Genomic DNA, 21,831 nt, shown 5'->3' with positions numbered 1-21,831 from the left:
CAATCAGATACTATCAGATACTATTAAAGTATTAAAGTATTACTTGTGTTATTCATATATATTTGGAGTCGGAGTTTGTTTGTGATAATTATTCGTATTTAAGTAACCCCCTAACGAGCCTAACGAGCCAAGTCGAGAAACACACCAACCAAGTCCAGCCAAGCATAAGTGAACCCTGACACTATTCAAGATAATTGTATTCCAATTTACACTGTGATGTAATCCTTGTGGGAGGTAGAAATATTTGGTTAGATATCACAACGAATGCTTTAATAATGTCCATTTACAAATGAGAAAATTAATATTACTGTCTTTTTATAAAATGATTAAAAGATGTGAGGTGAAGCAATGTCCAGCATAAATCCAGCCGTGACTGCAAGCCAAACGACCAAGAATACGACCAGTGACACCTTATCAATGTATTTCCCTATTATTTTATATTTGTTGTACTCGGCGTAACTCTTCTGGTCTTCGTCCAAGGAGTCATTTTCATGGTTATTTCCCTTGTCTGGCGACTCTGGTACATGAATCGTCTTGGCGTTTCCTTGTTCCCTGAGCTTTGCAGCTATGGTAGACAGCCCAACTTTGGAGACTCCATTTAGACCAGTCACCGCTTGTCGTAGGGTGGTTACTTTTTTAATGGCGGACTTGTAATTGTGCTTCGCCCTGAGATGTTTTGTTTCTTTCTGAAATCACAAGCAAAGCTCAATATGAAACACACTTTTGATTCAATCATGTAATTTTAGATCTAAACTAGATAATAAATTGGTGCTATTTGATAAATTGTAATAATTTGTTTTTATGTTAATTAATAAATAAAACATGCTTAAAGTATATGTTCAGGGCGCTATGGTCGTATAACTTTTGTGGACCTGTTATGGGACGGAGGCATCTGGGAGGACGTTTCGTGCTCCTTTTTCAAAAGCTGTTTTAAAAAAAGTTGCTCTAGTCTGAATTTGACATCGAGCCGCTATGAAGGAAATCCGACCTGTTAACCACTGAGCTAGTCGAGTACTTGTAAAAATAGAAGGCTTTATAGTCTCTTTTTAGTTTAAATTTGTTAGTGAAAAATATAATTCTCTAAACAAGTCTTATGTCCCCATACGTAGTTCATATTTAATATTAACTAGTTAATCGATTACGTCTAATTAATTGACAATTAGTTAATTTTTAAATAGATTAATGTATATTTATCGACGATGAATAATTTTACTAAGTTTCAAGTTGATTCGAGAATGGGGAAGAGGTAGAAACAACGAGTACAAGATTTTTACCAGACAGACAGACAGACAGACAAAATGACTTGATATAAGCTTGATAAAGGAAATAAGGAGCCTGTATTGCATAAAGTACTATCAGTCTTGCTAGTGTCTTACCAGACCAAGAAACTTGATCTATGGCAGTGTTGTCAGGCGTACATCACGCGGATCATATCCGTCACGCGAAACTGTAAGCTTCTACCCACAGTGCAGATTGAAACCACAAAGGTTCAATACTATTGAACTCAACGCTATTTTGAGCTGATGCGGCTCGTGACTCCGGTGTCAAAAATTAAAAGGCACATTTCGTATTTAATATGCTAGAAACAAATTCGTACTAGTGCTCCTTCTTCCCAGGTTATAGCATGGAATGGGTTGGCTGAATCAGTCAAGAAAATCATCGACGTAGTAGAGTTTAAATCCTTGATTAACATGAATGAATGGATTGACATGGGTAAGACATAATTAGCTTCTCTTTTGCAAATATGATAAAGTAATATGTCCTCCAAGCAAAATGTTAGACACGAGTGGTCAGTATTTTTTTTAAAATTATGCTATTACCAATTAAAAAATATTAGCTACATCTGTAAGTTCATATGCACTAAATCTGAGATACTCATACTCGCAGCAAGAGTATTTAAATAAGTCTTTCATGATACATCAGTAACGTGTATTATTTCAAATTTGGGATGATTGAATTTAACTTTTAACTTTTAGATGTCCTTGACTTAGACTTGTAACTTTGAAATGTCCTTGACTTTAACTTGTAAATTTCAGATGTGATTTCAGAAACAAAGATTATTACGTTCTTTTCCAAACTTCGTGCAGGGAGAGGGGATGACGGTGGGCGAGGTACGACATCGCGGCCTTTGTTATATTAAATGTGTTGTACTCGGCGTAACTCTTCTGGTCTTTGTCCAAGTAGTTATATTTCACGGTAATATCCCTTGTCTGGCGACTCTGGTACATGTATCATCTTGGCATTTTCTCGTTCTCTGAGCTTTTGCAGCTATGGTACCACAGTTCGAAGCGCATTCCAATCAGCCAGGTAGCTAAGAATATATTTGAAACCACATCTAAAATTTAAACTATTTAAATAAGATAATGTCAACTGGCACAATTTTTTTTTTTTTTACAAATTTAACTTTCGTTTTCTTGTATGAAATGTTTCTTGACCTTGGTTGACCTACCTCTTCCATGTGATGCAGGCAGACGATGGCGATGCTGTCCAGCACTGTCAGCATGGAGATAATGAGCAGGATAAATAGGTACATGGTCACTTCCGGCATGGACTTGGAGGACCTGGGCAGCATGCCGCCTACAATACTCAGGAAGACGGATAGGGCAAGTAACACTGTTATACCTGGGTCATAGATATTTTAAAACAGTTGTTAGGCGAGGCAACAATAGTTTCAAACATTTCTTACACGAGGCAATATAGAATTTCATACCTGTGTTAGACAATGGTAATTAGAATTGACTCTTTATGACTAATGTTTTATTGCTGCTAGGCACTCGCGATGATAAGTGTAGATGTGTTTGAAATGTGTTAAGTGTGTGTGTGTGTGTAGCATGACTGATGCTACACTAGGTGACAAAAACACAGTTAAAGTATTGCATTTACACGCACGACTTCCCACACAGTCACCTGACACATACATTCTTACACATGCACCACCCGCTTTTCTGCCCACATATATTCTTCCATATTCCTCCCCCACACATGCATCACCCGTTTTTCAGCCCACATATATTCTTCCATGTTCGTCCCCCACACGCATCACCCGTTTTTCTGCCCACATATATTCTTCCATGTTCCTCCCCCACACATGCATCACCCGTTTTTCAGCCCAAATATATTCTTCCATGTTCGTCCCCCACACATGCATCACCCGTTTTTCTGCCCACATATATTCTTCCATGTTCCTCCCCCACACATGCATCACCCGTTTTTCTGCCCACATATATTCTTCCATGTTCGTCCCCCACACGCATCACCCGTTTTTCAGCCCACATATATTCTTCCATGTTCGTCCCCCACACGCATCACCCGTTTTTCTGCCCACATATATTCTTCCATGTTCCTCCCCCACACATGCATTACCCGTTTTTCAGCCCACATATATTATTCCATGTTCGTCCCCCACACATGCATCACCCGTTTTTCTGCCCACATATATTCTTCCATGTTCGTCCCAGACACATGCATCACTCGTTTTTCTGCCCACATATATTCTTCCATGTTCGTCCCCCACACATGCATCACCCATTTTTTAGCCCACATATATTCTTCCACATTCGTCCACTACGAAACATGCATGATAATTCATGCATTCCCACACATGTACTCTCAATGCACTTTCACGCAGGCATTCCCACACATGTACTCTCAATGCACTTTCACGCAGGCATTCACACACATGTACTCTCAATGCACTTTCACGCAGGCATTCCCACACATGTACTCTCAATGCACTTTCACGCAGGCATTCCCACACAGTTACTCTCAATGCACTTTCACGCAGGCATTCACACACAGGTACTCTCAATGCACTTTCACGCAGGCATTCACACACATGTACTCTCAATGCACATTCACGCAGGCATTCACACACATGTAATCTCAATGCACTTTCACGCAGGCATTCACACACATGTACTCTCAATGCACTTTCACGCAGGCATTCACACACATGTAATCTCAATGCACTTTCACGCAGGCATTCACACACATGTACTCTCAATGCACTTTCACGCAGGCATTCCCACACATGTACTCTCAATGCACTTTCACGCAGGCATCCACACACACGTACTCTCAATGCACTTCCACACGCACACTCCCACGCATGCATTCCAATGCATTCATTTCCAAATATTCACCTCCACTCACATATTCCCACACTTGCATTTCCTCCCTTAGTTTTTGTACACACACACACACACATGCGTGCATTCTCCTGTCTATTCCAACAATACATGATATTTCTATGTTTGTTTCAATAAATTGAACGTTCCATGTATATATTTAGTACGGTATGGAACGCTGTAAGTACAGGTAAATGTGAAGTTTATATATTAATATTGAAACACTTTCAATTGGCCCAAAGGAATAAAAGTATTTTTTATTGTTTATTTAGTTCCTATAAATAATTATAATAGTAACAGAACTTTTAAATGAGGGTACGCACCAGTACGGCGTACCGGCACCATTTTCAATGTACGGAAAAATGTAACGCATTTTAACGATGTTTATTATAAATTAATTAGTAGTTAAAAGTTAGGTAAACCAACACTGAGTACCTGAACCTATATTTTTTTTAAAGTAATGAATAATAATAAAGTACTACTGTTACTGTTTCTAAAATCAACTAACCGTATCCAATTTTCTCCCCTGAATCTGCCGGGATCAGGAAGACTAGTATATTCAAGAAAGATAAAAAGATGACCGGAAGTACTATGTTGATCATCAGAAACAATGGACGCCTCTGTATATCGAAGCTGATCTGTTGGAAGAATACAAGGAGAAAAGATAATTAGCTCCCTTACATTGTGGATTTTAGTCTTTAATGGAAATATTAAAATGAAATTAGAAACTGACTTTCTGCCACCTGTATTCACTAAGTTGGTGCCAGGGATGGTCAGGCTGACGAAATCCACCCTGGCATTACAATCCGGCCCACAAATTTGTCCCACATGTCGGGCATCCATTCGTACGTCGAAATCACAATAAAAACTTTTAAGACGGTCACGGAAACTGGACATGTATGTGCGAGAGTTTGTCTAGTGTAGAGTACATGTTCCGTAAAGGTGGCCTGTTAGCTATATAAATATTGAAACTTTTTGATATTACTGCCTGGGCACATAATAATAATAAGGCTTGTCTTGGAATCCGAAAATTTATAAGGAATGCAGTATTTCTCGTGCTTTGACCCACATATTATGCCACATCCAGGTCAAGCATAACCATTTTCCGCCTGTGGTGGATTATAATTTTTTTTCGCCGTCTGCATCTGTCCTCGGCAGCGGATTTTTTTTTGGTCACATAAAATGCACTGTAAACTGTCATCATGATGGGTCCAAAGTTTTAGCCCAGCGTAATAATGTTTATTTATGGAGTAACGTCTACAACTTATAAGAGAAGAGGTTTGAAAAGAACATGGCTCATCCAAAGCAGCCCACCGGCCCACCGAGCCTATGCCCCGATACTCCAATAACCAATACGATCCTGGTTTGTTTATGTTATAAGGGAATAGAGTAACGTACATTATATAAAGATTAAAAGTTTCTTATGAAACAAAATAGACTTCACTTGACAAAATAGATCAAGCTTTGTATTTCAATGTAGGTCTTATGTAGAAACACAAATGAAATGAGATGATACTGGACAGTGAGTGGACACTTTAAAATGTATTTTAATTCACTTCAAAATTTTTCATGAACACACGTCTGTCACATTTCCCTGACCAGTACTTTTCTTTCCTAAGCGGTTCACCGCTTTTTATAAACTTATTTGCAAGAATGAGGTTACATGACGTCCTCAGTTTTCTTTACCAATACAAGCGCGCGCGCGAACGCACACACACACACAAGCACACACACAAGCACACACACACAAACACACACACAAACACAAGTACACACATATAAATAAAAGCACACGCACACAAGCACTCTCACACACACACACACTCCATAACACTTGCGCATCTTTGTTTTTACTTCCTAAATTTATCACTAAATTTATTCTACTATCACGAAAGATCTTATAATAAATTTCACTGCTGTATTTTGTATTTGTTTATTTTACTTAATCTTATAGATCTCATTTTATAATGTACAAAAGTTCGTTCAAAAGAGAAGATGATTACGTTCTACTCGTATGCGTGAGTTAATCTAGTCATGCGAGTTAATTAAAGACTCAAACTCTGCTAAATCTTTAGTTTTCCTGGCTGATTCAAGCAACTCATTCCATACATTAATGGCAACAAGGCAGAACGAGCACTTGTACGAATTGGTCCTAGCATAAGGAAGAATAGATTTTCGTACTTTACTGTGACACTTAAACCACGCGAGCTTGTTAGAGAATTTTGTTTTATTATGTTCAAATATAAAAAAAAAGATGCGCACCATTTTCATTGCATTTCAAATCGTGTTTTTCATTTCTTTGCGGCACAAGCTGTGAACGGATGCGTAAAAAGTCACGGACCATGCAGCGGCCACGGAGGGAGTACAATTGACAATGTGCGGGATAATTGTTGTCTTTATGCTTTTAAACCTTGGCGTCCTGCTGATCGTAGTGATTCTGCTCATTAGATTGTTCGGTAACTAATTACTTCCATTACTTTTGTGTAGTCTGTAGCGTGGAGAGAAGGAGACTGCTGTTGTGGGCTACATCGTATGATTGATCTGACCATAACTCATAACTAGATTCTAAATGTTTAATTCCCAGGCAATTCATCTCATTTACTATGAAATGGTCCACAGTGGCTTCGCGACTGAAGAAAGCCGTAATAATCATTATAAAAAGCCCCTATCTCTTTACATTTAGACTACATCTATCATCTAGATCAAATTTCATTATAAAATATAGATATACTTATCACCTAGATCTAGAATCTAGACACTGATCTTTTTATCAATAGTCAATAGCCTTAGGCTTAATCTGTTCGATATTATCAATTATAATCAATAATTGAACTTTAGATTTAGAACTAACAAAGGTTTTGAATCTAGTTTCTAGAAGTCTATGTCTTTTTTTGTAAAGTACAAATAATTAAAACACATATTACGTGAGAATGAGATGCGTGGAATGGTGGCTAAGTTGTAAAACGCTTCGCTTCCAAACTGAACTTTCTCGAGTTCGAATCTCGGCTAAAAGTGAGATTTTTTAATCTCGGGAATTTTAGGACGCCTCTGAGTTCCACCAATTCTAATGAGTATCTAACTCTAGTTGGGGAAAGTAAAAGCCCTAGAAAAAGATCATCTGCCCTATAGATCTGAAGATTTGAAATAAATACTTTACTTTGTCTAGCACAATATTCTTTTTCATATTGATGCCATTTAAAGCGCTAGATCAATATGAAAACAACAATTGCGTTTTGGCGACGTCAATTTGACGTTCTGATCTTTTAAGCACCACCCTTTTGGTGAAGGACGTTTTGGCCTACGTATTGTTAATATCTTATACAATATTGTTATATACAGATTAATTTTATTATCACGTCTTTTAATAAATTAATATACTTTTCTTTCTTTGAGTAAGTTTCTGTTCATTTTTCTAGTTAGTCTGAATGCTTGTTTTTTTTTTATTGTGTGCGTTTATTTGATATATTATTACTGTTTTGCCAATATATATGTTCTTTCTAAAAATATTCAAACCTGCCTTTTTACCTGCCTGGGTGGACCACTTCGGGGGGCCGATTTTGAGTTTGTGTCTCCACACAAACTGTCTTTGTAACCTTGTTTTCTCTCGTTTTGAAGGTGATTGGTCTCCAACTATAACATGATCCCATCACACATGAGGGGACGTAGGTCGGGCCATATTATGATCTAAACACTGCTGTTATGGGATACCCATTACCAAAGTGCTGGCTGAAAGAGAGAGTTGGGAATACTATTGTTCTCGGCACTTGAGATATTAAAGAAAGAAGAGAGAATCTCCTCGTGTTCTCTGACATGCTGTAGTTATTTTTTAAATAATTAACATTTTAATTGTTTGTTTTTTTTGTTTTTTTTACATTAACATTTTTTGTGTCATCTACTTAAATAGTCAGGCCTTTTTTTTTGTATAGAAAAATGATATTAAGAATAAAATGTTGAGCTTATTTTCTGAAAAATTGACAAAGATCCTAACGCCAAAACGGCCGTCGACATAACGGATATCGACAAAAACTGCCGTCGACAAAACGGCGTCGACAAAGTGCCGCGTATCTCTAGGTCCATTCACTGTGCATTTCATTAGACTTATAACATACTTCTATAGCCGAACGAATATGCCCAAAATAAAATATTGTTTATCCCAGAGATGAGTTCCATGAATGATCTAATTCCCAAATTAAAAGAGATTTAAATATTTGACAACAACAATTTCTCTTTTTGCAAATAGGCAGATCCGATAGAGATCCGATGGGAGCCGCCTATGAGTTTGTGTGATAACACAAACTATCTTTATAATCTTGCTTTTTTAATTACGTTTAGTCATTATTATTTAATACTGACATTCTAGATTTCATGGTATGTTTCTATGTCCGTTATCTTTTCAGAGCTATTGAAAAAGTCAAAATTTCGCAAACAATCTCCAATCGTCCATTCGTCTGCTGAGAGGTCACTGTCGAGGTCAGCCAACAGGGTAGTCAAAGCAAATGTCTGCTCCCTCTCCCTGGAGAAGCCAGCGCTGGAAAAGAGATGCAGTGACTGCAGCCTCTGTTCGAGTCAGTCGTCTGCTCTGTTCACATGCTCGACGACGAGCAGAGAGAAACTGGTTTCTCCTCATCCACTTTCTGGTCAAGGCGACGAAACTCACTGCTGTAACCCCGCCAAACTCCCTCCCTTGCCTACACGTTTCGGTGGCGAAGGAATCTCCTTGATAAACAAAAATACGCAAGCTGATCCAAATCAATTTTATGGTTGTGGCAGAGACCTGAATGTTTTAAACCCCTCCGGATTTCCGCCCTTGCATCCCTGTTTCGGTGGCGAAGCATCTTCCTTGATAAACAGAAATTTGCAGAGTAATCATAATCACCTTTCTGGTCTCGGCAAAGACCTTATGTTTCTAAATCCTCCAAGATTTCTGCCATTGCCTCCCCACTTCGGTGGCAAAGCATCCTCATCGATAAAGAAAAAGAAGCAATCTAATATAAATCAACTTTCTGGTCTTGGCGATGATGTGACATTTTTTAACCCCACCAAAGTTCTGCCCTTACCTCCCAGTTTTGATTGCCAAGGATCTTCACTGATAAACAAAAAGAAGCAAGCTAATCCATTCATATTTTCTGGTCTGGGCAAAAGTACAAGGTGTTTTAATTCCAGCCGAAGCCCACTCCGAAAGGTGCTCAAATTTGGAAGGCTCAAGTGTAAAGCGCGTGCAAGAATAAAGAACAAGCACGTGATTCCCCCACTGACGTCTCATGTGGATGACTCTTTTAATAGACAGCGATTTGCAATGGATCGTCCGGCGCTATCAAACGTCTTTCCTCCCGGCATTGATGGATGCTGCAGTCCAACAAGTTATTCTTCTTTCGGAGATTCCTGGTCGTCATTCTCTGATGTTCCATGCAAGACGGCCACAAATCCAAAAGAAATGAGTGAAATATCCAATAATAAGATTGGCTCTTCATTAAAAGCCGATCAAGCTGTAGACTGTAGACCCGGCTTCAGCAGTATTCCTAATAAAACCACGAAAGACGAATATTGCTCATCAAGCTCCTCGACATCCAATGCTTTTCTTTTCGAAAATTCATGGACCGGGCCAGTCTCTAATGTCCCCTGCGAGATCGCCGCAAATCAAAGAGAGATAGGTGGAATGTGGAATAATAAGTTTGACTGTTCGTTAAACGCTGGTCAGGACGTTTACTATAAACCCGGGCTCAGCAACATTCTTCGAAGAAACGCAACAGCCAAATACTGCTCTCCAGGCACAGCCGCCACCTTCAGTTCGCCAAGTGCTTTTATTTACGCCCCGAGAGATGCATTGAAGGGATCGGTCTCTGAGGTCCCATACGAGATGGCCTCAAATCCAAGAGAGTTAGATGACATGTGCAATCATAGGTTTGGATTTTCCTTTAAAGCTGCTGACAGTAAACCCTGGCTCAGCAGCGTTTTACAACAAGACTTTTCCTCAAACTCGATATCTACAGCTTTCAGCAAATCCTGCTCCACAAAGGAGCCGCTTAAGAATGGCGAATCAGAGCACGTCCACATGGACAAGCTGTTGAAACAAATTGCCAAGTTCAAGGAGGTGACAAAGTTCAGAATTGATGAAATGTCTCACATGGACGTAAAGCAAACTCCAGCTGGAAGCCAAAGCAGAGAGAGTTTAAACTACTTGGTTAAACCGTTGGACACTGGCCAAGACTGTTTAACATCTGAAAAGACTGGCATGTGTTCACAGCCGTGTCGGCCTCAATATCTGAAGCATTTACAAGAGACTATAACAGGTCAAACTACTGATCAAACTACTGGTCAAACAACTGGTCAAACAACTGGTCCAACTACTCGGACAATAAAAGACATAATGGATGAGTACGGTTTTAAATCCAGAAGGGTTGACACAGCAGCCATTGGCTCCGACATCCCAAAGCCTTTTCCTAAGAGCGTTCAGTGGTTTGACAGACTGGCAAAGGAAGAGTACACTAACTATCCCTGGAATAGATATCTTGATAACAACTTCAACAGATCCATTGATCAGAGACGATCTCCGAAACCTTTTGAAACAGACAGCTCCATGCCAGTCAGAGTGGAGGATGTCTCCCAGTTTTCCGAATCTACTTGTAAGCATTCATCGTCGTCTACATGTTGCCTTAACAAAATACAAGAGTCATTTCAACAGCCAAACACAAACATATCTAGTTCCTTTCAAAGCGGAACTCTCCAAGACAAAGATTCAGAACAAATCACACAAGCAAACAAACCTGAAGTTTTCATTAGTAAAACTGAGAGATCCCTCGAAGATCCACTCGTATCAACTACATTATACACTCCAACTGAAAGTAAGGATCTGAATTCGGACGCTCCAGTTAACAATTTGAGCATCGACGAAGTTGAAATGACGCCATCCGCTGGACAACCAGTCAACGTTGATGCTGACATTTCTCCAAACGAATTGCTTCGAATTTTGCGCATCTACTACAGCGACCTCCCGGCACAAGGCTCTCGTGATAATGCGTTGATCTTACTGCGGGAAGAGAAAGAGCGACTTCAGAAAATTGACGCGATCATCTCCTCAACATCTCTTCGGCATTCGGAGGACAACTCAAAGAAATTGCCGAATAGCTTTTCCGAATCGTTCAGCGACACCGGTGAAACGCTTACTGATAGAAGGTCTATTTCAGCGCCGAATTTAAGTAACAACTATTACAAGTCAAACGACTATATTGATAATTCAACCGTCAGTAAGTCTGAATCAGTTCCGCTTTTAGCTCAGCATGTCAGCCATTTGATCGAATCTGAGCCTTTCAGGAAGTCGCGAGTTGTCGGTCCTGATAATGTGGACTCGTCTATCTGGCTTGGCCCATCCGAGGGTAAGAATAATTGCCTTAGCCAATATTGGCAAGATGATTTGTCCAGATTAGGCAATGAAGTAAGTCAAACCTACTGTGTAAGAAACCCAAGAATGCCCCATCTACGAATAAGAAATAAGCAGAGAAGAAGTAGATCTAGATCTCAATCAAAGTTTGTTTTCCTAACGCGACGTAATGAATATCTTCAGACGAGTCAAGAAACAATGAAATGCAAATATGAATAGATGGAAACTAAAAGCCAAGACTTTTATATTGTTGACATTGTTACGAGACATCGCTAATAAGTGGAAATCATTAAAAGACCTGATCGAAAAGACAAGTCTCTATAACGGTTTAAACAAGTGAGAAAACAAATCATGTTTTCATTCCAACAAAAAATTAAACAGAAAAAAAATTTAAATGATGTTGTTTTTCTAAATTATATGTTGTTGTTTTAATTTACTATTCGTATTTGTTTGATATCTGAAAGTGTCTGGTGTACTATTAGTTCTAGCTTGTAACAATTGAAAGTGTCTATTGTACCCTTAGTTCTAGGTTGTGATAACTGAAAGTATGTATAGAACTATTAGGTATAGATCAGTATTAGATCTAATACACCTTTTAATATTCCAATGATAATCATTTAGATCTACATCTAGAAGACAATATGCAAAATTTCCCTGAACATTTATGTATTAAACACTTGAATCAATAAAACCTTACATTCGAAAATTCCCGAACGCGATGGTCCACTTATGAGCGCGATAGTCCTTTCAATAAACGATGTAGGATCTAGACCCAGATTTCGTCTCTAGCTAAATTTACATTTGTTTATTTTTTACTTTTAAAAATTATAACGGTCAAACTAGAGTTTTCCCCATGCGGCTAGTAATGTTTGCTCAACGATATACTAAACTGTAAAAATTTCTAGAAAAATCGTTAGAGCCATTTTTGAGATCAGTGACCGCCCACCATCCATGAGTTACTTGAAAGAGGTATTGTAAAAATAAAAAAAACTTTATTCAATTAATCTCAAATAATAAACCTTTTTGTTTGATATAGATTAAAGGAAAAAAACTTTATCGTTATTAAGAGATACAGTTTAAAGTGCGGAGTCCCCCCCCCCACCGGGCCCTCCCCCCCCCTCCCATTCTTTTAAAAATATTTTTAAAAAGTTTTTTGCTTGCTAATTTCAAGAATGTGTGAGAATAGTTTTTGACTGATTATATACAAAAAAAAAAAAAATGAAAACGTATTTGATACCATAGTTTACAAAAGTCAATGAGATGAGGAAAGGTGCAGATTGGAGCAGATTTCAGCTCAATGAAGTCAGTCCCAAGTTTCTTTGTCCCTCGAGTTTCGCCTCAAAGTAAACTGATAAAATGTATCTCTATAATATTTGCAGCTAGTTTAAAAGGAAGAATGTCAATACATTCCACCAGCCCACTGACTGACCCTCCCATTTAGCAGTGAGAACAAGCTAAAGAAACCACGTGATATTGGAATTTCGTCTATTCCAATGTTGTTTTCTCAGATTGAACCTTTTAGCGAAAAGTAGAAGCCAAAGTTTACTTGGCGATAAGCTTGCCGGTGATGTTATTCCGTAGTAAACCATTAGATTCAACACAGAACAAATCTAATGGCTTCTGTTAAGTAAACACCGGGTCCCAATTGCAAGCATGAGCGTCATGTGGTCAGCACAAAAGACCAACCACTTTTATTTCACCCAACTCATGTCAGATACCCCTTAGAGTTGGGTAGACTCGGTGGTGTCCTAAAAATACCTAAAAAAATAAATTCCTCGGTTCAGAGAGCAGGCGCCTTACTAGCCACCGCACCCCACAATTTAATAGTACATCTTTTATTCTTTTTTTAAAATACAAACATGATTTTAAATTGATCGCATTTTCGGTTCTGTTGCTTGATTAAAATCTACACACCAAGTATTTGAAGCTAGAAAAAGATATTTCGATTTATGAAAACTAAAGGTTAAATTTCTGTATGTAGTCAGGAAGTACGTACAGTTTCTAGTCCAGGCTATAAGTCTTGGTAGGGATGTCTGGTCAGTTTCAGTTATTTGCCTTAACCGTAATATATTTCATGATCCGTAAATTATTAAGAAATCAAAAGAGTGAATGACTCTATTAATGAATTTAAATCTTAAGGGTTACTTTCTATATGTACTAAAAAGGAACCCCGTGTGAAAGAACTAGGACACATTAAACACAGAAGTAACACAGAAGTAACACAGCTGCTTGACCTTTATGGATGAGTATTTAACAAATCCTGAGGTGTCATTGAAGGCCTCTATGGTTGTTTTCAATAAGTTCCATTCCCCGTGAGGCGTGTAGAACGTGAGGCCAACTTCCGGAGACTTTGGGGCGATGAAATGTAGTTCGTGAGTCTGGTAAGTCATTGCTATCAACTGAAAAAGAGATACAATATTCAGACAGGGCCGGCATTTAATAATTAAAGTGACTTTGGTGGTTCCAAAAGAAAAAACAGCAACAAAGTAAAACAAAAAAAAAAAAAAAAAAATAAAACTATGCAATTAATAAAAAAAAACCTGCCCGTCTATATCTGGGATTTTTAATTTCCGGAACTTTGGGCGCCTCTGAGTCCACCCAGCTCTAATGGGTACCTGACATAAGTTGGGGAAAAGTAAAGGGTGTCGGTCGTTGTGCTGACCACATGACACCCTCGTTAACCGTGGGCCACAGAAACAGATGACCTTTACATCATGGTCTTAAAGGGAATATTACCTTTACTTTTACTATATCTTAATCTGCAAAATATATCGCAATATTCGTAGTAAAGAAAGAGTTAAATTAGTAAACATAGAGTCATGGTGCTCTAGTATGTTTCAGATCTAATCCAAGTGTGGCTATTGTTTACTCTAAATTTTTTTTTAATCCTTTACTACCAATTGGAAGCCTTAGGCGGCTGCCTAGTTTGCTTATGCCTAAAGCCGGCCCTGAGTAAAAAAAAATAATTGAAAACCTGCCCCCCCCCCCTACCATTTTTATTTGCGAACTAGTGTGATTTTTATGTATGCTAAAGGTCGCCGTTGACCTTGACGGGTGTGTTAGTGTGTCAAGAGTCATGACGCTTTTTAATAAAATTGTCTCGATTGAGAGATTGAGAAATGTTTTATTTTTGTGTTTGTGGATCAGTGGATGTGATTTCGATTTGGAATATTGTAAAGAATTTCTTTTACTGGGATTATTGACTCATTAAAACTGGATTGGGCTGCGGCGAGATGTGGCAGCGGCGACGCTAAAATGGGTGAGTACTTTTTTTTATTGTCTCAAACCATGTCTTAACAAAACATTGTAGATCTTAGAGACTGTAGAATATCTTCACATTTACAAAAGAGATAACGTAGATATACATTACTGCATAGAGATACATAGAGATACGGAAGAGATAATCTTGATTTTAGTTGAGGATACACTATAATCATTAGATAGATAACAAGAAATATCATAGCAGGGCCGACCTTAGGCTTAGAGCCTCTCACAGGAATCAAACAATTTGTTTGTAGAAGAAATAGCAAAAACCTGTCCCCACTGTTATTGTTGGAGTCACTAAGTTTTCAATAAGTTTTTTTTTTTGTTTATTTTTATTTTTTCTATTTCGTTTGGGACGACCAAATTCACTTGACCTCCTAGGGCATACACTTATCCAGGGCCGGCCCTCATCATAGAAATACTAGAAGTTTTCTATAAAAATGTTAAAACGATAATTTAGAGGTTCTGCAAACATCTAAAAATATTGTAACGCTTTTTTCTTCTCTTTCTCTCTCTCTCTCTCTCTCTCTCTCTCTCTCTCGTTAATAAGAGAGTATAAGAATAGTTAAACATACAAATGAGTCATTCATCACTAATTACATCTCACAGCTCGAGACCTGTAAAACTTGTTTTGTTTGAAGACGTTTGACGAGCTTGTCAGTAAAGAGACTTTAGCGAAACAATCAGACAATTCTGACGTGTCTCTTATTTTAGCTTCTATCATAATAGTTATACCTTTTTTTTTGTCAAGGTTCAAAGTGTATTCATGCAAATATGTACCCATATCAAATCTACTTGTATTAGCGTCTAACACACGTCTATTGAATAGTCCTCAGTCATATACTAAAACATCTGGTGGCACGCATTGACATCCTGTTGTATTTCCAAAGTATTTATTTTTAGTGCAATTTGATAACGATATGCTCTAATTCTTTCACTTTATATTTTCTTTTCTTTTTTTTTTGTTTGTTTTTCTTCTGTTTGCTGAGCGCCAGACAAGAGATTGAACCAGTGTGCACCGAGTATCTTGCGCACCTGTACAATATAGCACTATTACTGTCGTACTGCTGTAATGCATTGGTTTACGTAACTCGTTCTTCCGTCGAGGAGCTGTGGTTTGAGCGCTTTTTTTTGGGCCTTATGTTTCTCGTTCTAGGGAATGTTCCTATATTGATATACATCTGTTCTTTTCACTGCTATCCAGACCGAGGAGCCGGTAAATACAGGAAGGCTTGTTTCTTACATTGTTTGTGGGCCAGTTGTGGGCCAGCTTTGGAGCCAGTTGAGACTGGTTGAGTCAGTATTGTTTGCGACTGTATCTGCCATTGCTATGTCAAGAGACGGGGTGCCAAGTAGGACAGTGTCACTCCCACATTTTTATTACAAAAGCTTATATCGACTCTGTCAGCCTGTATTGTAAATGTTTTGTACACATTATTTCTCACACTCCAAATCCCGGATTAAGCTGAAATTTTGAACAATTATTTCTTTTACCTGACAACAAAAGAATCAATAAAAAATTTAACCAATTAGTTTATTAACTATTGGTAATTGATTATTTTGTTTGGTATCTTGAACAACGGAAATAAATCGTACTTGACAGATGTAGTGGTAGAAGCTGAACTAATCCCCTTAAGGACTCTTGAGCCCTGAGTATATATAAGAGCCCTGATCATGTAAACATTCACCATAATACTCCCCTCCTTCCCTCAACCTTTCATAGCGCATTGAGAAAGCTAAAAGCTAAAGAAAATAATTGGTAAAAATATTTCTAATCGCACAGATTTATTGTCTTGGTCAATCGCACATACAATGACACGACTGATCGAAACTAATTGGTATAATGACACTTAATATAAGCTTTATGTTTTTAAAAAGTATTTCTTATATTTTTTTGTTTACGCTACTTGTACCTGGATAAAACAAGTGTGTTTGTCAAAAGGATACTTGGTCATGTCCAGTTCACAGGACGTCAGAAATAGACTGCCAGGTATCCAGTGAGTTAGCCCAGTGGATTCAACGTTTAGTGGACTGTGGATAGATACAGCAGTTTTGAATCATTGAATTTCTAACTATGTAAAAAGGTCTCACTATTTAGAAACATTTCTCCTGTGAAAAAGCAATATAATTTTAAATGTTACAAATCGTTCTAAAGCTGAACTCTAATGCTAGTTTTGTGTGTGAAAGTTTTTGGTATGCTGTTCCATATAGCTCATTAGATCTTCTATATAGGCGTCTATAATTAGTTTGTAATTAAGTCAAATTACACATTTCAATTAAATCTCAAAATGATTTTTTACATCAAAATATTAAAAAAACAAACAAAAAACAATACAAGACTTTCAATATCAGTGAGTGAAGTAGTGTTAGAAAACAAAAAAAACAAACAAACAAACAAACAAAAACTAACTGAACACAAAATATTGAATGATATTTAATCAGCGCTCATATCGCCCAATCTCTTTGCCTCCACCATTCTTTCTCTACACATGGCTTTCATAGGACTTTCACTTCCTGTCTCTAAAAATAGCATCTCATTTCATACTACCACATCAGTCTATACACACACACAATGATACACACACACACTATCCCACACACTATGACACACACACACACACACACTATGACATATACACTATGACAAACACACACTATGACACACACACAGACACTCTCTCTCTAAGATAATGTGTATAGGATTGCTGTGGAGATCACCAGTTCTACGCTACGTCTGCTAGCTCAGAAGTGAGAACGAGTAAGAATAAGATCTCCTTGTGATTCTCATTCATAGGATCAAACCTCCTTACGTTGACTTAATACATTATAAAGTCATTACAACCATTCCTTTGTTATCAGGAAGCCACCAGTTAAAAACAAACAATTCATAAGCCATTCAATGTACTCTATAAAATACTGACCAGATCACTGGATCACTAGAACTGTGTTCCGCGAGGCCTGAGTAGGTGTTACGCAAACTATTGAGATAATTAACTATAAGGCTACCCCGTGAACTGATATCTCCTACAAAAAAAAAATAAATAAGGAAATTATTCCACTAAATACTCTGAATGTGTGAAGCACTGCACACTAAATTATTGGATCACTACGAGATTACAAATATCACAATATCAAATTGCGTTTGGATGCTCCTTCAGATTGAAATACATTTTTTTATATCCTAGCTCAAACCTCCCTCGTGACGTCGGGAAGGGCAGGAATCGAACCCTGGACAATTGGAGACAATCGAACAACAGACCAGAGCGCATACTACTCAACCAGGTTGCTATTCGTCATTCACTGGTGCTTGTAAAAAGATCATGTGGCGACCCTGATGACTTAGAATCATTCACACTTCAAAGAGGAACTTACGCTTTGTCGTCCCCGAATAAATCTCTCTTGTCTATTGTGTTTAAGAGCACGACCCTCGGCCTCCAGACCGCCTCTGGGAGAGGATGTATGGACATCAAACCTCCGTAGTCACTAGGTTCCCACGCTAAGATCTAGTTCATGGAATCATTAAAAAAAAAAGATAAGTTACAAGAAAACAAAACAGCAGCATGTCTAACAAAAATAAATTATCAGAAATATCCAACGAATATTTCGTTCAATTACTATCACACTTGTATTAGTTTTCAGTGCAAGACAGGCGCAGAAGACGTAAAGGAAGCTTAAATAAACTACGGCTTTGTCTACATGAGATGTCGCAAAATATGCAGGTCGCATTTGGGTTTGCGTGACTATATGTAACACTGCACTCATCCTTAATCTTCGGAATCGAAGACATTGACGCCCATTCATTCATTAGGTTGCAGTGTACAAACTTCAAATGGAGCGTTGAAACAAGCAATATATAAGAAAATCATTTAAAAAAAAAAGAAAACAGCTTACCTAAGATAAAGAACTCCGCACTTACTAAGACTAAGACTAAGACTAAGACTGCTTTATTGATCCTTACGGAAATTTGTTGTGATTACAAGGACTCGTTTCTCATATAAAGACAACACAACAGAAAAATACACATAAATACAACTGACAACATAAAGAGTTCATTCAGCGACTACACACAGGTATCTTGGTGCATTTCATGTTCCCTGATCAATGAGTGGCGGTGATAGAGTCTGACCGAGTGAGGTACGAACGAGTTTTTGTACCGCTCCGTTCTTGTTTTGATTGACAGCAGTCGCCCACTTCGCGACGACCTGGCGTAGTTCTGATGGAGCGGGTGGCCGTTGTCTTCCAAGATTTTTTCGATTTTTCTTAGCATTAAAAATGTAAAAGTCATTTCCCGTATTCGATATAAAAAAAATAATTCCCAATAATAACTGACTGATTGGTTAATTTTTTTTTTATTGATTCATGTTTTGTTTGGTACAATAAATAATTTTATAAAGTTTCTACTTGAAAAATAACGTATACAATTATCTAAGGGGAAAGAATCCTACGTATTTAACGCTATCTGTGAATACTGAAGGATTAATTTTCTTTGTTGGTATCAAATAAAATAATTAATTACCAGTAATCAATTGACTTATCTTTTTTTAAAATTAATTCCTGTTTATGCAAATGAATAAATGTGCAATGTTTCTAATTGATGTGAGAATGGGTGTGGGAGTAATAACGTATACAAACTTTTGTACCAGAGACAGAAAGATAGACAGTTGATATAAGTTTTGAAAAAAAAATTAAAATAATTTAAAACTAGAGACTTCTTACACATGTCATAATTATCATCATCATCAAACTCTATTTGAGTGAGGGCATGAGAGGCTTAAATCCTCTCTTGCAAAAGCCATGGACAGAAACCCTGCTGTCTTGCGTAGTGCGTATATGTCACCATACAGGTCGAGAATTTTTGGTCTCCCAGACCTGTCGAGGCGGAGATCAGCAAGTCTGGTGCAGTCAAACAGAATATGAGGCACGGTTTCCTCTTCTTCCCCGCAGCGAATCACCGTGAGAAATATGAGCCAACAGGACAGTGGACTGCACTGCACTGTGCTATAATAGCTTGAACAGGCCTGGACAGCCTCCACCACGGGGAAGTGCGGTCAGGGCGCCTCATGCGCTCCCAGACTCCACAAGAAGTCTGCAATAGTGTTGCCAGTCACACCTATGTGACTCGGTACCCACTGCATTATTACAGAGGTGCCATAGCGCTGCTTTATATTGTGTGAGGCCATGATGACAGTGTCGATATTGGGGGGCCTTGGTCCAGGGCTTTGCAAAGCCTGTAGTATAGATTTTGAGTCAGTCTTAAAACACGTCAGGTATCACCACTATTTAGTGATGTAAAACTACGCCCGCACACCATATCCAGCACTAAACCCCCCAGCCACTGCGCCTCCATAATAATAAAGAAGGATTAAAACCATTTTAAATGAATATATGTTTGATTGTAGTTGTTACGACATGTTTGCAGTAGATGTCCTTGCCCTGTTTATACTTACCATAATTACATTGGACATCTTCGAACATCTTCAATTAATAAAGAAATATTTAAGGTATATGTCAACACCAATAAAAATTTTGGAAGTCGATGACAAACCAAGAGATTAGAGACAAGATTACCTCAGCGATTGGACCCCATGATGACCTGCTAACTACCGTAAAAAAAACCCAAGATAAAAATCTATGGCCATATTACAATATCATCGGGGGTCGCAAAGACCTTCCTTCAGGGAACAGTACCAGGAAAAAGAAGAAGAGGCTGACAGAGAAAGCGATGGGAGGACAACATAAAAGAATGGACGGTCCTGCGATTGAAAGAGGTTCTAACTAAAGCAAAAGACAGAGAGGAATGGAGAAAGACGGTCGACAACTCTTGCATGGTGCCCCAACAGTCCAACACACTAAGGGATAGGTAAATGTAAATGAAAAGTTTGAAATACTATCTGCAACAGTTAACTTAGCTGTAAGGACATCGTCCCTTGTCTTATTGATCTTATCGATCGACCTGCAGAATTGCTTGAAAGATCACCTTAAAATATGTAACTTTAACTAAAGTGTTTTTGAAAGATGTATCAAGCAACTAACTTTGTTTGTCCTCAATCAATACACGTACCTCATCAGTCCAGGTCAAGGGAAGGAAGCCGTTGCAGACGAAGCTTTGCGTGACGTCATTCACTTCCACGATGGACACCAGTTGAAAAGAGACAGAGACGCTAATGATTGCTGATTGGTTAATCAATGGACGCAGGTCTGGGTTATAATTGTCAGCTTTTAACTTTGTCCTCATAATTTCCAGCCCGTCAGAGTAGTTCTGACCACTGCATTTAGTCACGAACCCCAGTATCCATAGCAACAGCATCTTAGCTAGTCTTAGCGCTGGATAGAAACCTTGACTTTCTTTATCAACATAAATAGTACGAAGGTTAGGAAAGGTTGCAACTTTGACGGTTTGACCTATATGTTTTGCTACTATATACGCAGATAAAGCCGTTGTATGACTCATCTGTTTACTCATTGCACACACCCTCGAGACCCTAAGAAATGCAACAGTTAAAGACGCCAGATAATATAACCTTGTCTAAAGTGTAGTTACATAGTCTTATGAACAGCTTGGTATCAAGCGAAGAAAAGTTATTCTAAATAGAATTTTTAAAAACACTTTACCACCGTCGTGGGAGAATACATTTACCATGAGATAATTAAAAGTTCATAATAATAGCACTATGGTTGGGCGACCAATTGAAAGGCATTCAATGAAAAAAGACAGCTCTGTTAATTCACTACTGATGACAATTATCTATTTACTGCCAAGCATACATTCTAAAGATGCACGTAGTGCTACAGTCTTTCGATTTCTAATTTGTAGAGTTCTTAATTAGATAAATCTTGAGAAACAATGGCTAGGGAAAACCAAAGGAGAAAAAAAATGTCATATAATTATGTAGATGTAATCTTATAATTGAAAAGAGTTATTGTGCCTGCTTTAGGTATACGTTAATAGATAATAAAAATGTCTAGATGTATATCACACATGGGCGTAGCCAGGGGGGGGGGGTTTGGGGTTCAAACCCCCCCCGAAATGAAATCCCCCCCCCCCCACCCGAAGGGGGGGAG

The 21,831-nt window shown here is 38.2% G+C and overlaps 2 protein-coding genes across 2 annotated transcripts; one reads left to right on the top strand and one right to left on the bottom strand.

The window, feature by feature from the left end:
- Positions 1–215: 215 nt before the first annotated feature.
- Positions 216–21,099, bottom strand: LOC129927843 (neuronal acetylcholine receptor subunit beta-3-like). The gene is made up of 7 exons (XM_056039375.1): positions 20,831–21,099; positions 18,142–18,272; positions 16,683–16,800; positions 13,740–13,904; positions 4,636–4,765; positions 2,450–2,622; positions 216–686 (listed from the first exon to the last, which is right to left on the bottom strand). Exons 1-7 carry the CDS (start codon positions 21,074–21,076, stop codon positions 327–329), a joined length of 1,323 nt encoding a protein of 440 aa, XP_055895350.1. The 5' UTR covers positions 21,077–21,099; the 3' UTR covers positions 216–326.
- On the top strand, positions 6,446–11,900 carry LOC106078131 (uncharacterized). The gene is made up of 2 exons (XM_013238889.2): positions 6,446–6,583; positions 8,525–11,900. The coding sequence occupies exons 1-2, from the start codon at positions 6,502–6,504 to the stop codon at positions 11,722–11,724; spliced, it is 3,282 nt and encodes a 1,093-aa protein (XP_013094343.2). The 5' UTR covers positions 6,446–6,501; the 3' UTR covers positions 11,725–11,900.
- Positions 21,100–21,831: the final 732 nt, after the last annotated feature.

The sequence above is a fragment of the Biomphalaria glabrata genome, chromosome 8 (assembly GCF_947242115.1).
Source record: "Biomphalaria glabrata chromosome 8, xgBioGlab47.1, whole genome shotgun sequence".
Taxonomy (NCBI): domain Eukaryota; kingdom Metazoa; phylum Mollusca; class Gastropoda; family Planorbidae; genus Biomphalaria; species Biomphalaria glabrata.
Note: the sequence above shows the minus strand (reverse complement) of the source record. Positions and strands in the feature narration are given on the sequence as shown.

What these genes read in the sequence shown, in the direction of transcription:
- LOC106078131 (XM_013238889.2), top strand. Translation starts at nt 6,502, where the DNA reads ATGTGCGGGATAATTGTTGTCTTTATGCTTTTAAACCTTGGCGTCCTG. An exon ending in TCTGCTCATTAGATTGTTCG is followed by an intron (nt 6,584 to 8,524) that starts GTAACTAATTAC and finishes TTATCTTTTCAG; the next exon opens with AGCTATTGAAAAAGTCAAAA.
- LOC129927843 (XM_056039375.1), bottom strand. Translation starts at nt 21,076, where the DNA reads ATGCTGTTGCTATGGATACTGGGGTTCGTGACTAAATGCAGTGGTCAG. An exon ending in CCTTGACCTGGACTGATGAG is followed by an intron (nt 18,273 to 20,830) that starts GTACGTGTATTG and finishes TCCATGAACTAG; the next exon opens with ATCTTAGCGTGGGAACCTAG. An exon ending in AACACACTTGTTTTATCCAG is followed by an intron (nt 13,905 to 16,682) that starts GTACAAGTAGCG and finishes TCTCTTTTTCAG; the next exon opens with TTGATAGCAATGACTTACCA.